The sequence below is a fragment of the Euprymna scolopes genome, chromosome 43 (genome assembly GCF_053919585.1).
Source record: "Euprymna scolopes isolate OS-2025 chromosome 43, ASM5391958v1, whole genome shotgun sequence".
NCBI lineage: Eukaryota > Metazoa > Mollusca > Cephalopoda > Sepiida > Sepiolidae > Euprymna > Euprymna scolopes.
Window position 1 is genome coordinate 61,555,786 of NC_136524.1, and position 22,854 is coordinate 61,578,639.

At 32.2% G+C, this 22,854-nt stretch overlaps 1 protein-coding gene across 9 annotated transcripts in view; it reads left to right on the forward strand.

Moving 5' to 3' along the window:
• The window catches only part of LOC145268363 (E3 ubiquitin-protein ligase HECTD1-like), a 252,115-nt gene that overhangs the window by 175,120 nt on the left and 54,141 nt on the right, over nt 1–22,854 (forward strand). For 7 of the 9 annotated variants that reach the window (XM_080123895.1, XM_080123902.1, XM_080123900.1 and 4 more), the window contains 4 exons: nt 3,135–3,298; nt 5,763–5,939; nt 9,266–9,444; nt 11,104–11,229. In XM_080123895.1, the coding sequence (XP_079980021.1) occupies nt 3,135–3,298; nt 5,763–5,939; nt 9,266–9,444; nt 11,104–11,229 (646 nt within the window). The remainder of the gene's footprint in view (nt 1–3,134; nt 3,299–5,762; nt 5,940–9,265; nt 9,445–11,103; nt 11,230–22,854) is intronic. The other 2 variants (XM_080123901.1, XM_080123903.1) reach the window with 1 other exon arrangement.

Below are 22,854 nucleotides of genomic sequence, written 5' to 3' on the forward strand. Positions count from 1 at the left end.
CTTAAAAAATGGCGGGTGGATTTCTATCTGTATTTTGATTTGGTTTAAAATTTTAAGAGCTTCTCGGAACTATAAAGGCAAGATCATGTTGCTATCTTTATTTTCGTTTTAAGCGCTCAAAGGACTAGTTGTTAAAACTGAAAAAGAAAAGGGCAAGATATTCTAGTAAAAAATATAAATTTATAATTTAAAATCTTGCAGCATTAAGAATTGACTATAATTTTATAAATTGAATTTAAAAAAAAAAAAAATTCTTATTGCTGCAACATTTGGAGTTATAATTTATATTTTTTACTAGAATATCTGGTCTTGTTCTTTTCTAATTTTAACAGTTCTTTACTTTTCCATGTTTAAGCTTAACCATATTACTTTTCATGCTCATATTTTTCTATTGTAATCCATGATTTTTCTAGGCTTCCAATAAATTCACTTGTTTGTTTAATTTCAGTCTTATTTTTTTGCCCCATAAACATAACATACACATATGTAATAACAATATACGGCACTCGTCTGCTTTCAATAATCCCCCATTATCTCCCTTTCCTTATTTTACTTGTTCTCTTTTCGCGACAGCGGTGAATTGTTAGCAACAGTAGTCGCTGAAGCAGTGTGGTTGCTATGGAAATCAGTCATAAAAAACGTCGCTCACCTAACGCTTTTTTTATAATTTTCAACACCAGTAAATTAATAACTTTTATCTTACTGAACGAAAATTACATTTTTTTTTTTTTTTTTTTTTTTTTTACAATATAGCTGAAAAGGTGATCTATAAACTGTAATAACTACTTGAAAAATGAGTGCGCGGTGAAGCTTTAAAGCAGTTCTAAATGACTAAAACTATCACTTAACCATATATTCAAACACAGTAGTGTTTGAATGATAAATTAACACAAGTTACTTAAAAAAAAAAAAATATTTTTATAATTTCATAAACATAACTTATAGAATTTCAAATAAAATAAAAATTTATTTTTGTTATTAAAAGTGCAAATAAAGACTAATTGTTATTTTTTATCTTTTTATAAGTTTGCTAAATGTTTTACTGTATTTTTACAATAATGTCCTTATATTTTATTTCAATAAATTGCTTCACAATAGAAATGCTGAAAAAAATGATAAAAGTGAAGGAACTGATTTGTCACCTCTTCCGGTAGCAGCCACACCTGAAGTTACAAAGTATGTTAGCTGGCTATAATCATTCAGGCCACCAAATTTTCTTTAACATCTACTTTAGGTATGAGTTGTATAGCAGCTGTTTCAGGGGCATCATGATATATGCCAGTGGTTGCTGAGCCATCACTGAGCAGAGGATTTTCTGAAAGCACTACACTTACCAGCGTATCATAATCATAAATTGATTCTGCTTGTATGGCCATTTAGAATGTGTATCTTAAATCACAGGAAAGTGATTTAGAATATCCATGGAAGGAGTAGTGAATCTCTCAATCGGGGCTTCGTTTTTAGAGCAATAGCTTTTAGAGCAAGGCTTTTGATAGAGTATGGCATAAAGGTCTACTTCACAAGATTTCCAGCTATTCCATAGGTGGAAATATCAATTATTAAATCCTTCCTCTTTAATAAGCTTATAATAAGCAGAAATTGGAAGTTCCTAATATCAACATTGGTGTCCGTCAGGGTTCCATCCTGGGTGCAATTCTCTTGATTTTCATCAGTGATCTCCCAAATCACATTCTTAGATCATTCGTAGATATTTATGCAGATGACACTATCATCTACAACAAACTTTCATAAATATCCTAAATCACAGAAAGGTTGGCCGGACAATAAAACTTGGAAGCAACTGATTAGACAATTCCAGAGTAGAATTAGTAAAGTTTACTTGCTGAACTGTGGAGTTAGTTTACGTTATATCAGAAACTGTTTGAGGTGTTAACAAGGAAGAAAATGATGTTAAATGAATAGAAAATTACTTATACTGTGGAATTTGTATTTCAAAAATTCTTTGAAATACAAATTTCACAGTATAAGAAATTTTCTGCCCGTTGACTTCTTTTCAAGGAGAAACGATTTAATTGAGATCATTTCCTGCTATTCCATATCTGGAAATCTTGTGAAGTAAAAAAAAACAAAAAAAACAAATAAAAATTTAAAAAGTGGTACACCGTGGAAATTCCGTTTTTTTTTTTTTTTAGCAATCTGTATAATTTACTGTTGCTAATGTGAAATGTGTTTGTATAAAGAATAGTCAGCTAAATATTCTCAAATAAATGTTTCTTTGTTTAAAATTGTAGCAATTTAATACTTTTAAAAGCATAAATCTAAAAAAAAATGATTAGGTAAAACAAATTTCAAATCGTACTCTACTTGAAAAGCAAAGTAACAAATTTTATGATTTTTTTTTTTTTTTCACTTTTTTAATAAAAGTGATCATCACTATTTGCTAGAATGACTCTTATCAAACAGTCCGTTGTCCTGTCTACTATTTACTTTTACTAGCCTGCTTACTGGCTGACTACAATATTGTAGATGCCTGTAAGTCCAATGTAAACAAATTCTTGTTGAACCATCCCCTTAAATAATCCAAGTTCTATCCAATCTACACCATCGATTACTACACTATCACCTTACATTCATTAACCTCTCTCCCACAGAAGAGACGTTGTGAGCCTGTCCTTGTTTTATCGTTATTTCCATGGCAGATGCTCGTCTGAACTCCAATCTCTGGTCCCCCCTCGCCAATCTTTCACGAAAAACACCCGTCTAGCTGAATCCACTGTGAAAAATTTCCCCCACTCTATATCTGTGCCTAAATCAAAACGTACATTCCATGAACAAAGCTTCTTTCTTAGAACTGCACGCCTGTGGAACTCTGTTCCGTCTACTTGCTTCCCTCCGGACTACAACTTGAATGTCTTCAAGTCCAATGTTAACAAATTCCTAATGAACCGCCCCCTTAAGTAAACACTTCAGCAAATCTCCTCACTAACTTAATATACTTGCAATAACCCTTATCCCTGAGTGGCTTCCGGGCCTTGATAAGTGGTAATCAGTGTAAAAAAAAAAAAAAAAAAAAAACCTTTATCCTTTCAAAGCTTTAAGCCTTGATAAGTGGTAACTCCTTGTAAAAAAAAAAAAAAAAAAAATTGTGAAAGCAAATATTTTTTAATTCTTAGCTCCACTACAACATGGCCACTCGACTGTCCATTCGATGAAACTCACGGCTGGAGACATGTGCGTCTACAACAAGCTGGTAAAAATGCCAGCGGTCAAACCCATTATCTCTCTCTTTCTGGATTTGAAGTTTACGGCAAAGTTACTGGAGTCTGTGATGATATTGGTAAGCATAATTGATAATTGCTGCTTCTATAGAGGCGTATGGTTTAATACGATTGATTTGTGCCAATCTTATTTTCTTGTTGACGTAAAGTTATCAGCAAATTTAAACAATGAAAGTTTAAGAAAAAACAAGTAACATGAAAAATAAAACTTTTTGTGAACCTTAAACCTATTTTATTTCTAGTTGAAATAAATATCACTAATTATTACTGTATGTGTATATATAGTTTTTACATATTACTGTGTGTGTGTGTGTATATATATATATATATATATATATATATATATATATATATACACACACACACACACAGTAATATGTAAAACCTATATATATATATATATATATATATATATATATATAGGTTTTACATATTACTGGGTATATATATATTTTTACATATTACTGTATGTATGTGTATATATATATATAATATATATATATATATATATATAGGTTTTACATATTACTGTATATAGTTTTCACATATATATATAGTTTTCACATATATATATAGTTTTCACATATATATAGTTTTTATAGTTTTCACACACACATATATATATAATTTTTACATATTACTGTATATATTATCTGCTATGTATAATTAAGTTCTCATATTGTGTTAAATTCTATACATATATAAATATATTCTTACATGATATGAATGTGTTGTGAAAATACACAAGATGAGAACAGTAGTCTGAAGAATCCAAGCAATTCAAATAACCAATCCTTATATAAAAAATTCAGAAAAAGCTTGAACATGTTTTAATTTTCATATTACATAGCCAATTGTCTATTGAATATTATATTGTACCTAATATATAGTATTGATTTCAAAAGATTAAGAAAAAAATGCCTTGGGTGTCATCAACTAGAATCGTAACCAAAACATGTAATGCTCCAGTTGCATTCCCTACCGTTTGAGCTATCAATAAAGATTTAAAATTAAACCACCTTCAGCTATGAATGAATTGTGCATGCATAAAAGTAATAGAAATATGTTGGCAATTTGAAATGAACATTTTTGCATTTCAACTTGCCGACATTTCTGTACATGTTATCCAGCCATCCAAAGATTTTACTTGTCATAAAGTATTCTTGGTGTATGATTACTAATTCCTGTTAATTTCAATGCTATGTGACCAGTAGTTTGAGTTTATTGGTCAAGTACTTATACCTGGATACATCTACTGTTTTATTCAGTCTCTCTCCTATGTGTGAACTATTTCTCTCCCCAAAATAAACCTTGAACACTTTCCGTCTTTAGTCTCTTTTCTTGTACAAGTTAGTTGTAATAGTCTAGCACGACTGATGAAATATATCCACGTATAAAGACTTAATGAAAACCTCTTTCAAGAGAAATACAATTGGGAGAGGCGGTGAACTGAAATGAATGAGGAGTGGACATCTTTTAAAGAGCTTTATTATTGGAAAACAAATTAAGGACAGGATTCATTTGCTGAAGTAGTTGGTCTACAAAACCAAGATGGGTTTCCAACCGACTCAAAAATCACTTGAAAATTATGCATTGACTAGATATAAAAACTAATCTAAAAAAAAAAATGTATCCAAGTATAGTTTCATTGTGATGTATGGAGGTGAAACCAGTTCAGTGAGGGTTGAGGATATGCATTGCATGGAGAGAAATGTTATGACAATATGATGGATGTGTAATATGAATCTTAAAGTTGCTTAGATCTAACAAGTTCATAGGAAGATAAAATGTGGACAGTATAGGAAGATAAGTGCAGAACAGGAGACTTTTATGGTATGGCCACATCGAAAAATGTTTTGGGGTTGGTAGATGTAGAACAACCAAGGTAGAATATCAAGATCACAGGGGAAAACAGGAATAAATAAAAACCTGTCCAGAGATAACTTAGTTTGGAAGTCAATTTCTTAAAGCCATCCAACACATGCCAACATCTAAAATGGGCTTTAAACTCAATCATTCTAAGGTTTTATAATGATTGGATCTAGTTTGAAAGTCAATTTCAATGTAGTTGTAAAGTTGTGTTCTTCACCGCCTACGACCTTTGGAGTCAGCTTCAATAATCCTGATAACACACACGTCCATTTGCATATCACGCTGTCTTTCAACTCGCAGGTCGTTCCTTTTACCAGTTCTTTTATGCATCTTGCATTGTTGCATAAACTAATTTGTATAGTTTGCATTACTCACATGTGATCGTCAAATACAAGTGATGTCGCCATTTTAGCTTTTTCTTTTTAAATTTTTTTTTTTCTCTTAAGTGAATGAACACAACACCTATGTTAGTAAGGTAAGCCACGATTTTCCCCTACATTGGAGTATCCATGCTAAAAATTGAACGCAAGTCTTTTCTATTGCAGTTATCCTATCACATTTTTTTTTAGTTTCCTGTTAGATTGTATTGTATAGTTGCTTTTTTTTTTTTTTTTTTTTTTTTTTTACAATTATTGTTGATAAATTTTTTAGGAAAAGCTGCACGAGAAGCTGAAGCCAACCTTCGACGTCAAAGACGCATCATAAAATGTCAAGTTCTCCGACAAATACAACATGGTGCCCGTGTTGTCCGTGGAATGGACTGGAAGTGGAGAGATCAAGATGGCAACCCACCTGGAGAGGGCCTTGTAACAGGAGAACTACATAATGGTTAGTTTCTTGTCTAATTTAATATGAAATGGTTTGTATATGTAATTAATAGATAAAAATGTAAACAAACTACTTTTAAAAAGAAAATGGCAAATCTCTAAAGCTAACTTGTACTTTGGTTGTAAAGATTGCTCTTAATCTGTGGTAGAAAAGGGTTTTATTATATATATATGTGTGTGTGTGTGTCAAAACAAAGCTTCTAGCAATCATTTATACATACAGTATAATGCCAGCAGATTTCTAGCACTATAAATTATAACAAAGCTTAATTCCTGTTGGTTTGTTCATAATATAGTCATAACAGATGGCATCATATATGATTGTCATGTTTATATTGTTTGTTCACAAAACGTCGGTGTTATGTATATATTGTCACAACAGATGACAATTTTGACCTGCCAACGCAGGGTATACACAACTTGTATACGTACGACAACTCTTACAAGAAAAAGCTGCGTAAATATACCAACACATTAATCGCAGCTCCAACACAAACGGGAGTACCATGTTACCAAAGTACATCGATAAGGTCAAGAGTGCCAATAAATCCTTTCACCTTTCTCATATTTTCCCCAAACACATTGAGCAATTCTTCAATTTATCAGCATTTATTGTTTGACAAAAGGAATATATAGAAGGGGTTATATTAATTTCCTTAATCCATGAAAGTATTATCTCCAGTAATATCTATCAGGATTTTTCATCGGATTTTAATCTGTGTTTTATCTCGCTTATATATATATATATCTTGAATCTATATATCAATTTATTTGAATCTATTTTTAATCTCTAATGAATAAGCTATATAGGATGATTTGAAAAGAACCTATAATTGATTGTAATTATGGAAATCTACAACAGTGTAGTAAATAATGGGAAACCAACAATCCCCTCACTATCCAACAATCATGAGGTTGTTTGCTCAGCAACCGAGAAAACCAACATACTTGCCAGTCGGTTTGCCTCCAACTCCACTCCCAGACTTTCTTTTGCAGACAGCCGCCACTCTAGACCATCTGAAAATCACCCCTTCTCTGGTGCATGCTATCATAAAAAATCTTGACACTTCAAAAGCATGTGGACCTGATCTCATCCCGTCTGTGCTATTAAAAAAGTGCTCCGCCGAAGTAGCTCCAGTTCTCTCCAAACTTTACAACAAATGCCTTAATGAATCTTGCTTTCTTGCCTGCTGGAAAATTGCTTCTGTGGTACTAGTTTTCAAGAATTCTGGTGAAAAAAAACCTGATCCAGTAAATTATTGACCTATTAGCCTCCTCCCACTTTTCGTCAAAATATGTGAGTCTATAATTAACCAAGCTCTAGTCCATCACCTTACTAATGCTAAACTTCTGACCGACCAAACAATATGGATTTAGGCAAGCCCATTCCACAGCAGACATCCTAACTGTAATCTCTGAACGTATATACCATTCACTGGACAAAGCAGGAGAGTTGAGTGGTAGCTCTAGATATATCTAAGGCTTTTGACAGGGTATGGCATGAAGGTCTTTTCAGGAAAATCAGATATGGTATCACTGGAAGAATGCTTAACATGATTCAATCCTTCTTAGATAAGAGAAAACTCCAGGTTGTCCTCAACGGTCGTATATCTAAACAATATGATAAATGCAGGAGTGCCTCAAGGGTCTATCCTGGAACCTCTATTCTTCCTAATATTCATAAATGACGTTCCTGACAAAATTGTCTGAGATGGGTATATATGCTGATGACACCACACTCTATAACAGACAACAGGAAAACAAATGAACACATATCTAAAGAAATGGCAGAAACACTAGAGGATGACCTCCGATCTGTAGTGGAATGGGGACAAAAATGGATGGTCACATTCAATGCTGCCAAGACTAAACTTGTTTCCTTCAATAATTACAAGAAACCTTCTCTACCAACAATAGCAATGGCCAAAGACTCATCTATTAAACTCCTCGGCCTAACATTCTCAGGAAACATGAGTTGGAACAATTACATTAAGAGCATTGTCAGGACCGCTGCGAAGAAGGTATGTTCTCTCTACCGTGCTAGAAAACTACTAACACCCGAAAGTATCCTGTACCTCTATAAGGCCACCATTCGCCCATGTATGGAGTATTGTCATATTTGGGCTGGTGCATCTGCTACTAGTCTCTCGCTCCTAGACAAGGTTCAAAAGAGTTGTCAACCTGATATGTCTTGAACTGTCATCTAAGCTTCAGCCTCCGGCCCATCGACGAAATGTAGCATCCCTCTGCCTGTTTTACAAGTATTTTAATGGTGAATGCTCTGATGAACTGCAAGCACTTGTACCCCCTCGACGTAAATACCCCCGACAAACCCGACAAGCAGCTAAATCCCACCCCTTCACAGTAGAGATCCCTAGATGTAAGAGAGCCTTCTACTCCAGTAGTTTCTTCCCCAGAACCGCTAGACTTTGGAATTCCCTTCTGTACTGACATGCAGAAGTTCAAGTGTAACGTTAACCGACATCTTGCTGCCCAACTTCCCACATAGTACCCCTGTAGATTATATCCCTGATAGTAGCCCCTTACACCAAAGTGGCAATGTGCCTTGTTTGGGGTGAAAATGTAAAATAATATATAATTCTTTCAAGAAATGAATATAAGAAACTATGTATCTCCTGAGGTTTTATTTAGACTTCTCCCTGTTAAGAATGGTTTTCTATATAGGAAGGTAGGATTTCATGTTGATATAGTATGTTAAATCATTTTCAGTTTCAAAATCTTTGATTTTGTGAGTTTCATTTATTATTGAAACTTGTCCTCTGACAGCTGTTTGGCTAATTGCTTCAGCATCTTCCAATTATGTAACCTACCAGAAGATGCGAGCATGAAGTTGCCAGAGATTGGATCATAAATAAAATAATTAGAGTTCAGATCCATTGCATTTATATAGTGTAATAATCACTAGGGAAAAATGTATAAATTAACAAATTGAATTACTCTCTATAGAAAGCTTCACCACATGATTAAGAACAAAATTTTAGGAAGGAAGTTATGTTATCTCCACACATGTGGATTAACAAGTTTCTTTTACTAGAGATCTTTAGGGTTGTATTTTTACATTTAACGTGAAGTGCCAGAGACTGAATTGTAAATTGGAGAAGTTTCAAGGAATCTTTGGATTGTATTTTTATTTTATAAATTTTTTTAACTTTACTTTTTTTTTGTTTCATTATTCATTAGCAGAGTTGTAAGAATGGAAACATATTTTATTTTTTAATGTATGCCAATTTTTAATTTTAAGCTTTAGGAAACAGAAATTTGTGCTGTGGTTGACTGATTTTTGTCTTTAAATTCTTTAAATTCTAGGATGGGTTGATGTAACCTGGGATTTTGGTGGTTCCAATTCTTATCGAATGGGAGCAGAAGGCAAATTTGATCTACAGTTGGCTCCGTCATATGATCCTGAAAAAGCAAGGTCTAAGACAGAACAAGCATGTCTAACCAATAAACAAAGAACTGGATCTTCTTTTATGGAAAAAGTGAAGGTAAAAAAATTCTTTTTGATTTTCATGCACTTTTTCGACTTGTTCTATTAGAAAGATTTTTGTTAATTTTCAGCGAAAAAAAAAATCTTATTTAAATCTTTAAATTTCTGTCTTAAATGAAATTATATATTAGCGACAGGGCTGTGGAGTTAGTCTTCGGGGGTGAAAACAAATACATTACTTTTAAGAGTTGAATTTGGATTCCTCCTTTTTGATGTAAGAATAGTTTTTATATTCTTAGTTTTCAACTTTTATCTTCTAATAATCGCTTTTTAAGTTTTTTTAAAAGAATGTTTCAAATTTTTTAATTTGAAGTTTCTACATTTCAAAACAAGAGCGTTTGATACGGTGAGGCTTGAAAATATGCCTGTTCCTTTTATTTTATTTTATTTTTTTTTTTTTTACAGAAAGTTTTAGGAGATAAGTCATTGGTACCATCGATTTCAAACCCGATAGCATATATAACCCAACAGTTATAAATAATGTGCGTAATGTGTTTTGTATTTTTGTTTCTTAGTGTATCGATGGGAAAAGGCATAGGAATATTAAATTTGTTTTTGGAAGTATGAAACAATGCATTTTTTTTTTTTTTTATTATCACACTTGGTAAGCTGAATGAGAGGATATATAAAGTACTGCTAGGGGTAATCTACTGATTGAAGTCTGATTTCACTGCCCTCGTTAGCAATTGTACTATCACTTGCACTGATATTTGCAGTTAAAAAATTTGACCTGGCATAAATATGCAACAGAAGGAGGCATATTTATGCCAGACTTGGAGGATTATATAATTGTGAAAGAATTATGTACATACAATATTTCGTTAAAACACAATCGTTTTGAACTATTAAAATAATCTTTCCACACTATTGATAAGGTTTACTTTATTTGCATTCTCTAACTCATTTGGTATCTTCTGTTTATTGCTAGCAGTTTTGACCCTGTCTTAAAAAAAAATAAAAATTAATGGACTTCAAATGTATTTGTATTGTCATTTGTTTTAATTCATGTTTTGAAACATGACTTAAATCATAAATCTGTCATACTAAAGCTGTAATTTTAGGGTAATGTTTTAAGCTCTATTTTATAAGAATGGCTCATTTGGTTGGATCTCGGGCTGAAGATCTCAAGGTTTTGGTTTCTATGAAATAAATTTTATGTGCAGACTAATAGTTGGGAACGAAGAATTCATGGGATTGGGTAGAAATGTAGGGTTTTTTCTGTTATTGACTGAGTGCATGAATTATTCTTGCAGTTTTGGTGGTATTTTTATTGGTTCTTTTGTTTTTGTATCTATTACCTCTATTTCACACATGCATACACGCATTCTGGTTACAAATTTTTGGATTCTGCTGCAAAAAAATTGCATTTGTTACTCTTTAGTTTTTTCTTTGTTTTTTTTTTTTTTTTTTTTTTTTTTTGTGCTTGTTTGTTTTTTTTTAATTGCTCAGATAATTCACCTTGATTTTGGTTCTTTTTGTTCTGATAATCTTTACTCCCTCCCCATACATACACATGTACACGCGCAATGCATGCACACGTACGTACACACACACGCACATACAGTCCTTAACATCATCTTTTACATTACACAAACACTCGTTCACACATATTGTGCAAATTATGAACATGTGAATTTTTCCATTCCAAAATGGTTAGGTGAGCATAACAAATCGCAAGAGCAATTCCACTCCTAGTCTTAGTGAGGTGTCAGAGACACGAGCTTCAGTGGCAAGTACCGAACAAGCCTCGTCGGCAGAGAATCTTTCATCAGCTCTCAAAAATGTAAGTTTACTTAATTATTAAAATATTATAGTCTTGTCATTGTTTCTTTTTTTCTTTTTATTTAAATTTTTTTTTTATACGAACCCGATTCAAAATCATTACAAGAAATCTCTCTTTCTCCTAAAACAGATGGGAAATCTTTTACGTGACGAATTTTGATTAGAGAATTTTTTGTTTGTTTTTTTTTATTTTCTAATTTTATAGAATGAATATGCTCATTTTCTTACAGAATTGTAAGAATTGCTTTAATAATGGCAAGGAAAATTAAAGAGGATAAGGAATACTTGCAAGGCAGTTTTTCTTATTTTATGGATTTATTTTAAAATAAACATGTTTTTTTTTTCTTTTTTCTTACTCGTAAGAGAATTATGTAGATTTGTTTTTTTCCAGCTCGAATGTAACACTGATGCAGATAGTTTTACAAATTTTAGCATAATAGACAAATACAAATGTTTCATTTGTATTTGTCTAACTCTCCCCCTACAAAGAAAATAAAAAATCTTTATGATGCACATATCTGTGGCAGAAAGAAATATATTTTTAAAAAATCATGTAAATTGATCAGGTAGTTTTATTTTTATAGATAAAATAATTTTTAAGCAAACTTAAAGTTTGCCAATGTTCCCATGGCTTTTTAAAATCTTGCAAGTTGAAATTTTTTTGAGTTCTCTTCCTTGTTTTCCAGTTGGCATTGCAGTGTCCTTATTGTTCGCTTACCCATAAAATTGTATAATAAAACTACTTGATCAATTTGTGATTTTTGAATTTCATTTTCTATTTCACAACTAAGGCGTGATTAATTTTTGTTTTAAAGATATATTTATGCAAGTTTTTTTTTTCTAGAACTCTGGCAGGAGTTCAAAGGAAACTGCATTTAATGATTAAAAAAAAGAAAAAAAATAGTTTCCGTGCATCCAACCCAAATTTTATGCAGGGTTGTCATAATAACCTAACAATTTTCATAAAACTTCTCCATAAAGCTAGCCTTAATATTTTGTTCCCAATAAATGAAATATTTACACATGTTCATTTTTATGCTATTTTGTCATTTTTTTGTTTGTTTTTATTTATTAAATTTCATTTTATAGTGTCTTACAAAGTGCCTCTTTTTTCTTTCTTTTCTTTTTTTTTTTTAATGCCTTTTCTTCAGCGATGAAAGATTTTAATGTTTACAGATTTTCTATTTTGTTTCATCTAGTTTTGGTTTTGTATATTTCGTAGCTACCATCATTCACCCCCATTCTTGTGGTGCACTTTTTTTATTCCTAGTTTTGACTAAATCTATAAAAAATAAGTTCTTTTTATTTTTTTCTGAAGCATAACTTAAGCATATCACTAGACAAAATGTTAAAAATAAAGTGTCATAATGGAGATTTTATCTGAAGAAAAAGTTAAGAGAATTTGATCTGTATTATATATTGTATTCTGTAATTGCAGGCAATTTTGTACTTGGTTCTAACAAGTAGTTATTACATACCAAGAAATTGTTAGCAATATTAATTGCTCTCATAGTTACTAGTAGTTTTTTTTTTTTTTTTTTTTTTTTTTTTTTAGAAAAAAAATTATCCAAAATTTGAGTCTGAGGGGTGTGCAAATTATTGTTAGATTGTTTTCTACACCAATATTATTAAAATGTAATTGGTTTAAGTATCAAGGGATAAAGAGTATATATAATGTGGGAAAATGTTTAATTATATTTCACCTTTTATTTATACCAATTCTTTAAGCATATAACAAATAAATGACAAGTCTATATATTCTAAATATCCAGATGTTAACCATCTTACCATTTATTTCTTTAAGTATGTTGACTTTCACGTACTAAAGGAAATAAACAGTAAGATGATCAACAGCTTAGAATTGGGAATATATTTGTCATATATGATCTTCTTTGTGGTACTCTTGAGCAAATAAAACACCCGTTCTAATTTGGAATATTTTTCCCTCGCTAGTGTGATGCCTCCAGATGGGGGTGATATGTTTATGTACATACAGCATAATCACATTGACACACTGGTTCTTGTCAGATCACCAAAGTTAAGCAATGTTGAGCCCGGCTAGTACCATATGGGTAACCATTTAGAATTTTCGGCATTATGTGCTCTCCGCTTATCTTGGCATTGTTTCAGTTGTCTTGAACCTCTACTTGCTACTGGTATTCAACACCGCCAACTTGAGAGGTGTGGTTGGATTGCGCAACTCTTGCCAAAAGATTTCCACACTGGCACCCTTATAGTGGGTTTTCATAGCCTATCAAAATACCATATGTGTGTATATGTATATAAAATAATCCAAAGTAGTTACAAATTTATAAAAGTCTAAACAAGGAACAAAATAGATCTTTTTTAAGCTGATGGATTTTCAAAGAAAAATATTTGATTATAAATCTTGTAAAATATGTAACAGTTTTTATTTATTTATTTATTTTTTTTTTCAATTTTTACCCCAAACAAGGCACATTACCACTTTGATGTTGGGGGCTACTATCAGGGACCTATGTTGCAGGGGTACTATGTAGGGAGTTTTGCAGCAAGATGTTTGTTCACATTACGCTTGAACTTCTGCATGTCAGTACAGTTGGGGAAGCAGGAAACTGGAAGAGAATTCCAAAGTCCTGCAGTTCTGGGGAAGAAGCTATTAGAGTAAAAGGCTTTCTTACACCTAGGGATTTCGACTGTGTAGGGGTGTGATTTAGCTGCTTGTTGGGTTTGTCGCGGGGGGTACAGGGGCTTGTAGTTTGTCCACCATTAAAATACTTGTAAAGCAGGTAGAGAGATACATCTCGTCTGTGGGACAGGGGCTGAAGTTTAGATGACAGTTTGGGACCTATTAGGTTGACGACTCTCTTTTGAACCCTGTCCAGGAGCGAGAGACTAGTAGCAGATACACCAGCCCATTTATTTTAATGCTCCATTCCCAATATTGAATATATTTCTATCGTGATAGAATCTAATTCAAAATTTAGTATTCTATATATATATATATATATATATATATATATATATATATATATATATATATTTATTTTGTGTGTGTATGTATATGGAAGAAGAAAAACTGAAAATTCACCGTTTCTTTATTTCAAGACTTATTCAAGCAGAAAAACTTAAGTGTAAAATATTTGAACATAGGTTTATGTACAAAAACATTTGCTTCATTGCATAGATCCACTACATGTATTGACTTTTATCTCTCCAAATAGTTCCATATGAAAAAGTCTTGATATATAGATGAAAGGTTAAGTATATAAAATATTGTCAATTTTTTTTTTTTTTTTTTTTTTTAAGATATTTGAGTATTTCAATAAGTATCATGCATGGTGTGTATTTATGCAGCATTTTTCATTTAAGCAAACAGAAATCATTAGAAAAATGAAAAAAAGGTAAACTGAAGACTTGTTTTCAACAATGTGTGTGTGTATATATAATTTCTTAAGAAATCCAGAGTGCTTAATTATAAGGAAAATCTGAAAAAAATAAAAAGCGTATTACTTATATTTTGTTAACAGAAAGTTTTAGATAAGTCATTGGTACCGTTGGTTTCAAACCCGATAATTAGGGAAGCTCTCTTCAGCCAATACTCATCTTATATATGCTCTGGAGTTAAAAATTAAGATGAGTATTGGCTGAAGATAGCTTGATAGGAGTATCTAAAACTGTCCCTAGCTATCGGGTTTGAAACCGATGGTACCAATGACTTATCTCGTAAAACTTTCTGTAAACAAAACAAAAATCTATATATGAGGTTGCAAACTTTGCTTTCGTATAAGCTGTATCACCAGAAGGTTTCTAGTTACTAGTAACGAGCTAACCGAAACATGCTCATGACTGTGTATCAACATATTACTGCTTATGTAAAACATTAACTATGGAATTAATGTATGAGCATGACACATTTTACGTAAAGAAAATAGTTTTTTGTGACGTAACAGAAACATTTCTATGAAAGTATATTAAAATGAAAAAAGATAGATTTCTATGAGTCGTTCTGTTTATAATTGTTTATTCTTGAAAAAAAAAACTTACAGCCATTGAATTATAAGTGGTTTGCCATACTTATAGGTAAATGTGCACTGAACAGATACCATAATACTTAGTTAAATTCAAATTTTAAAATATCTTTTAATTTAAACGTGAAAAAAAAAAAAAATTGGATCGCTGAAAACGTACACAGTAAAACGATACATTGTAAAATAGTAGATTTATTTGTAAGAAAATTGCGTTAAAATAACTTAAATGTAATCCGGAAATGAACGATGTAAAAAAAAAAAAAAAAAATGCAGAAAGTATTAACAATTGTTTATTTGGATAATTTAAAACGCAAAAGAAAAAAATTAGGTCGCTGAAAACGTACACAGTAAAAAAAAAAAAAAAAAAATGTTGTCAACAGGTCAAAGTTGATTTATTTGTGAGGAAATTGCGACAGTATAGTTGTAATACAGAATAGTTGCAAAACATCCCCTTAGGGGTCAGTATGTTATATTAGCTATGGAATTAATGTATGAGCATGACACTTGTGGCGTAAAGAAAATAGTATTTTTTGTGACATAACAGAAACATTTCTATGAAAGTATATTAAAATGAAAAAAATTAAGTAGTAGAAGTAGTAGGGAAAATACATGTCAACCAGTAGTAGTAAAATAGTAGGATAAGGAAGAGGAGGCGTAGTAGTAGTAGCAAGAAGAGGAGGCATAGTAGTAGTAGTAGGAGGAGGATAGTGTGCAAGCAAACAACCAAGAACGACAGTTTTAGTATTATATAGATATAGCGAACTTTAAAGATGAAAGCTGAATGGGTGTTAATTAACTCCAAGAGAAAAAAAAAAATTCTAGTAACCATGCATTTATTTATTTTTTTTTTTTTTTAATGCATAAACAACTACAATATAGTTATAGCCTGGGTTCCTCATAAGGAAAGTCACAAAACAAAACAAAAAGCAAAAAAAACGGTTGCAATCTGTTGAATCATGGTTAGTTTAATAAATTACTAGCGAGGAGACTGGATGTTGCCAAAGATTGAATGCAAATGAATGAATGTTCCATGCTTCCAATACTTTTGTTGTCATTGAAATTGGCAAAATCTATTTTTCAATCAAATTGATTGCTTGCTCTCATTTGGGGGAGGGGAGATGGAAGTTTTACATGCTTCCTCTCGGTGACAGTCCACAATGCATTATAGTCTATTTTGTTATGTAGACAACCTATGGTTGATTTTATCTAATTATATTTATATATTACAGCTTAAATTAAAGTTAAAAATGCAAAAGTAAGGTATCATGGTTCAATTCTGTTCTAAACAGAAACATTCATTTCGAATACACCCCTGTCTTATTGAAGAACTTACTGTTGATTTTATACACAGCCCTTCTGCTTGCGCAGTGTTAAAACTTCTCGAATGCATTTGTGATGTTAGGATGTATAATGGTGTCAATTTTTATCAAAATCAGACTGCTTCTTTAATTAGATTTTATTGATTTTCGATACTTAGCAGATGTATTTCTATACAAAGCATAACACCACCACTCAGACACAAAATACATTTGTGTGGAATTTCAAAGAAATCCAACCATACATTTCAGAGTCCATAGGGAATGAACACACTCCTACACAGGCCTTTTATATGTAAATAGTTCAAGAGTCACCAACCGAATAGGTCCCGCACTGTCACCTTAGCTTAAACCTCTGCCCATCGACAAAATGTTGCATCCCTCTACCTTTTTTTTCATATTATTTTAATGGTAGATGCTCAAACTACAAGCCCTCTATATAACTACCCCCGACAAACCCAACAAGCAGCAAAATCTCACCCTTACAGAGATCCCCAGATGCCAGAAAGCCTTCTACTCTAATAGTTTCTTCCCCAGAACTGCTAGACTTTGGAATTCCCTTCCAGGTTCCTGCTTCCCTGACTGTACTGACATGCAGAAGTTCAAGTGTAATGTGAAGACATCTTGCTGCTAAACTCCCTACTTAGTATCCCTGCAACTTAGGTCCCTGGTAGTAGCCCCCTACATCAAAGTTGCAATGTGCCTTGTTTGGAGTGAAAATTGAAAAAAATTTAAAAAAAATAAAATTGTTACATATTTACAAGATTTATATTTTTCTTTGAAAATCCATCAGCTTAAAAAAAAATCACATAAGTTGATCAAGTAGTTTTATCTTTAAGTAAGGAAATCAAATTCTAATTATCTGAGGAGTGACTGTTTCTCCCAACCATTTTGAAAACAATCTTAAATAACAAAGGGAAGTAACTAAACAATAATTCAAACATACAAGATTTTTGTAATGCCTATGAATTCCCATTGGTTGCTTAAAAATTATTTTATAAAAAATAAAACAAATTGATCAATTTGTGATTTTTGGAATGTATTTGTTTTGTCATGAGTATGTACATCACATTTTATATTCTGTTTTTTAGTATAGGGGGAATTCTGGACGATAGTTTAAATTGTTTTTGAAAGTAAAATTGTTTTGTCATTGATCAGTTGAGTTTTTTTATTTTTTTATTTTATTTCTAATTTTTTCTCTTTAATTTTATTTTCAATTTCTATTAATTTAATTTTTATATTTATTTTTGTCTTCCTCCTTTTCTACTTGGGATGTCAAATTATTGGAGAGTTCATGTTTGTCGTCTTAAGATTAATCACTTTGCTATACGACAAATACTTCAGCATGTACTCTATTCCTGTTTTGTTTTTTTGTTTTTTTTGTTCTCTTTTGACAGAATCACTTTTAATGCACATTTTATTTCCTCTACACTTATTTACGGTTTTTACTAACCTTGCATCCTATTCCTTTATTTTTTTTCATTTTTGTTTTCTTAATCCAAACATTTCTTCCTTGGCTCTAGCCAACTTTTTATCTACTCCCAAATATCCATACAACAATGCGTCTTTAATTTATTTTTAAACCCCAGTTCAATACTTCTGCAGATAACCTATGGTTCCCTCTTGACAAACTTTTACAAAAAATAAAAACTCAACTAGCTACAACCACTATAAATGCAGATTCCATGAACAAAGCTTCTTTCCCAGAACTCCCTGCATGTGGAACACTGTTCCACTGGCCTGATTCCCAGTTGAATACAACAGGGTAGCCTTAAATCCAATGTAAATAAGTTCTTGTGTAGCCGTTCCCATAATCAAATTCTACCCAATTTACACCATTAACGATTACTACACGACTACCTTATCATTAACCCTTATCTTAAAGTGGTCTTCGGGCCTTATAAGTGGTGACTCTATCCCCCCCCCCCTCCAAAAAAAAAACAGCTTTTCATGGCATTAAATAACCAAACAAGATTGTCATCAAAAAATAAAAACCAACTAGTCAGCTGTTAATATTTACAGCAAAATTATCTACAAGCAAATTGAAGTCATTTTCACAATGTAATGGCTTACCCAGCAAAATAATACTAAAATCTACAAAACTTAAATTTAGATACTTGTTGAGCATATATAGCGTAATATAGTTCCAAATTTTTAGTTTTCTCAGTCGGTCATTTATTACTTAACAAAAGGTATCCATTACAATATCGTTTCGTATTGCGACTAACAAGTCTGCAAAATTATGTTATTGCTGCATATTTAGTCACGTAATCATCAGATGTTTACCTTAAAAAAACATAGAACACTATTTTGAACTTGCGTGGTTCGTGCAACCAACACTCTGCTATTGTTTTCTTAATGACTTTGACTTTATAAAGGTTAGTATGAGAATATGCCCAACTTTCAAATTCATTTGTGTGTGTGTATATATATATATATATATTAAGTAATGTGATTTATAATTTAAAATTTAAAAATTTAAAATTTTTTAAATGTAAAAATCAAATTTTAATTAAATTAAAAATCAGTTTCATAAGAAGGAACAACAACAAAATCAATTATCGGTACGATCGTTTCGGAAATCCGTGCTTTTTATTGTGGTATACATGAAGTTATGTAGAACAATTATATATAGTTTTTTGGTAAGCAAGGTCTCCTCATCAGCAAATTTAGGAGGGTTTTTATTGAATTTAAAAGACACCATAAATAAACCTAGCATTAAAAGTAAGGCAGATGAATCTGAAAAAATTGTAATAAAAACCCTCCTAAATTTGCTGATGAGGAGACCTTGCTTACCAAAAAACTATATATAATCGTTCTACATAACTTCATGTATACCACAATAAAAAGCACGGATTTCCGAAACGATCGTACAGATAATTGATTTTGTTGTTGTTCCTTCTTATGAAACTGATTTTTAATTTAATTAAAATTTGATTTTTAAATTTAAAAAATTTTTTTAAATTATAAATCACATTACTTAATATTGAATTAGCTCTAGTACATTTAACTATCGAGCTTATTATATATCTAAATTACAACGAGCACTTTCTATTTCCTGTATTTTAATTAAACTAGTAATTTCACTGTTACATTAAAATACACTCAGCTCTTTAGACTATTGTTCTAATCTCCTTTAAATATATATATATATATATATATATATATATATATATATTAGTTTAGTGATTAAAGTTAAATTCTGAAAATCAAAATATAAACGCATATATTTGAGTTAAGAATTTATTGTTTGACACAAAGAATATATAGAGGGGAGTTATGTTAATTTCCTTAATCCATGGATTTTCAATAATGGCTCATATCATTAGAGGAAAAGAAATGCGGGTGGCAAAATGTTCAGTTGTGAATAAACACGTATTTTGCTTTTCAGCACAAATATTGAAAAAGTTTTTTGGGTGGTGAATAATAATTATATGAAAATAATTATAGAAGGGATTTCATACAACCTGGGTAGTCCATTATCGGAAAGAGTACAATATTTTCCGAGGTATTATTGCCAGGTCAGCAGAATAGTGGTCCAGAGGAGAAGGCAGTAATCCCATATAACAAGAATGTATGGTTGCGCCATATTGTTTTTCTGAAGGGTATAAGAAGCGGCCATATTCGTTGGTTATTTAAATGTTTTGGTAGATGAAATCCAAAGTCCTTGTATATATTCCTGTCGGTGATGGAATTTGTAGTTTGAGTTATATATGCATATCTCGGGTGCGATAGTTCTCGAAAATTAGTATGTCTGGATTGAAAAATGCTCGGAGGGATGTTTATTTGATCTGATGTGCTAGACAATTAGCTTCTAATATGGGTTGAATTTCTGGTAAGTTTTTTTTTTTTAATTTCGGGTCCCTTTTGGAAAAGGGGTGAAGGAAGCCATTTAGAGGAGAGGAGGGTAGGGTAGAGAGGAGGGAAGGGGGAAGGTTCGGTCTGGGCGATTAAAGACTAAATTATATTTACAGGAATTTATTGTTCGACTCTTTACACTTTTTTTTTTTTTTTTTTTTTTTTTTTTTTAGTATGATTTGTTCTCATATAGATAGTTCAGTTTCACTTGATGCTAGTAGCAAGTTCATTGCTTCACTATAATTATTTGCTAAAATTTTTCCTCTGAAAAGAAATTCTTTGAAACTCCACTAAGTAAATCTTCATGTTTCTTTTTGAGTATCCTGTTGAACAATAAATTCATGTAAAATATAATTTACATTTTTAAATCGTGTTCTTTCATGATAAGCTCTTTCCTATTTTGGTTGTCTAGAGCGTTTTTGGTTGGGATTACAGTATTAATATTTAGATTTGCTTAAAGTTTACAAGAGCTTTTTGGCTTGTAAACTTTTTACTTATATATAATTAATGCATGTATGATTATTTATAGGGTTATATTACACTGATTAAGCATATGAAACCATCTGGTTTCAAGCAGTGGAGAAAAGGATGGATATCAGTATGATCCTCTTGATAAGTTAACTGGTTAATGACTGCTGTAGCGATTTGTTGTGTTGAACCTTTCCATATGCAACATGAAGCTTGTGCCAGCAGGTTGTCTAATTTGCATGAAACCCTCTTTGTTAATCGCAGGCATTCGTTAACTTGCAGTATTGCAGGGTTACCCCTGACACTGAGAACAGTAAAGCTCGGTTGTTGTATGCAAAGTCGGGTTAGCCTCAGAAACAACATTCCTACTTTTATGTCATTGATTTACGCTTAGACATGTGACATCTCTTTATCTTGCTACATAGTGAGGATAAAGAATTCTGATACTAACTTCACCTTAATATTTACCAGAGCTCCTGTCAAGAGTATTTCTGACACTAGTACATTGCAGCTGCTTTTGGCACTGTGGGTTCAGCTTTAGGTGTTTATATGTAGTCAGTTCTATTATAGCTAGTTGATTGAAGAAGATAGGGTGTTAATTATTGTGAATGATAATAAAAACCAAATGATTTCACATATCACTTTGTGTTATATCAAGTATCACTCGTGTGTGTGTGTGTGTGTGTATATATATATATATATATATATATATATATATATGGACAAATGATTAATAAAACATGTTAAAAAACATCTTGAAAAAAGAGTTAAAAACATATTTAATTTTAAAAAGGAAGCACAAGATAAGTGGATAGTCCTTAATCCGCGGAGTTTCGAAGAAATACTCTCCTTCTCATCAGAGGGCAGGAATTAGCAAAATCCGGGATCGGATTTTGCATGTAAAAATATTTAGTGAAACTACAAGTCACAGATCTTATTTGGTTAAAAAAAGAGTGAGGTAAGGGGAGAAGGAGGTAAAAGAAAAATGATAAAAAGATTTCACATGAATGGATAGTCCGGTGAAGGGTAAAAAATCCAAGAATGGTAAAATCCAAACACGGTAGAATTTTTTTTTTTTTTTTTTTTTTTATTACATTTTCACCCCAAACAAGGCAAATTGCCACTTTGGTGTAGGGGGCTACTATCAGGGGCAACAACTACTGGGGTACTATGTAGGGATTTGGGCAGCAAGGTGTCGGTTCACGTTACACTTGAACTTCTGCACGTCAGTACTGTTGGGGAAGCAGGGACCTGGAATGGAATTCCAGAGTCTTGCGGTTCTGGGGAAGAAACTATTGGAGTAAAAAGATCTTTTACATCTAGGGACCTCTACAGTGTGGGGGTGGGATCTAGTAGCCTGTCGGGTTTGTTGAGGGTGCTCGCGTCGTGGGGGCACAAGTGATTGCAGTTCATCAGAGCATTCACCACTAAAATACTTGTAGAACAGGCAGAGGGATGCAACATTTCGTCGATGGGACAGAGGCTGAAGCTTAGATGCCAGTTCAGGGCCTATCAGATTTGCGACTCTCTTTTGAACCTTGTCAAGGAGCGAGAGACTAGTAGCAGATGCACCAGCCCAGATGTGGCAGCAATACTCCATACATGGGCGAATGGTGGCCTTATAGAGGTACAGGATACTTTCGGGTGTTAGTAGTTTTCTAGCACGGTAGAGAGAGCCTACCTTTCTTGCAGCGGCCCTGGCAATGCCTTCAATGTAATTGTTCCAACTCATGTTTCCTGTGAACGTTAGGCCAAGGAGTTTGAAAGATGGACTCTCAGATAAAGGGTCGTTGGCCATTGCTATTGGTGGTAGAGAGGGTTTCTTGTAATTATTGAATGAAACTAGTTTAGTCTTGGCAGCATTGAACGCGACCAACCACTTTTGTCCCCATTCCACTACAGATTGGAGGTCTTCCTCTAGTGTTTCTGCCATTTCTTTAGAAATGTGTTCATTCGTCTTCCTGTCGTGTCTGC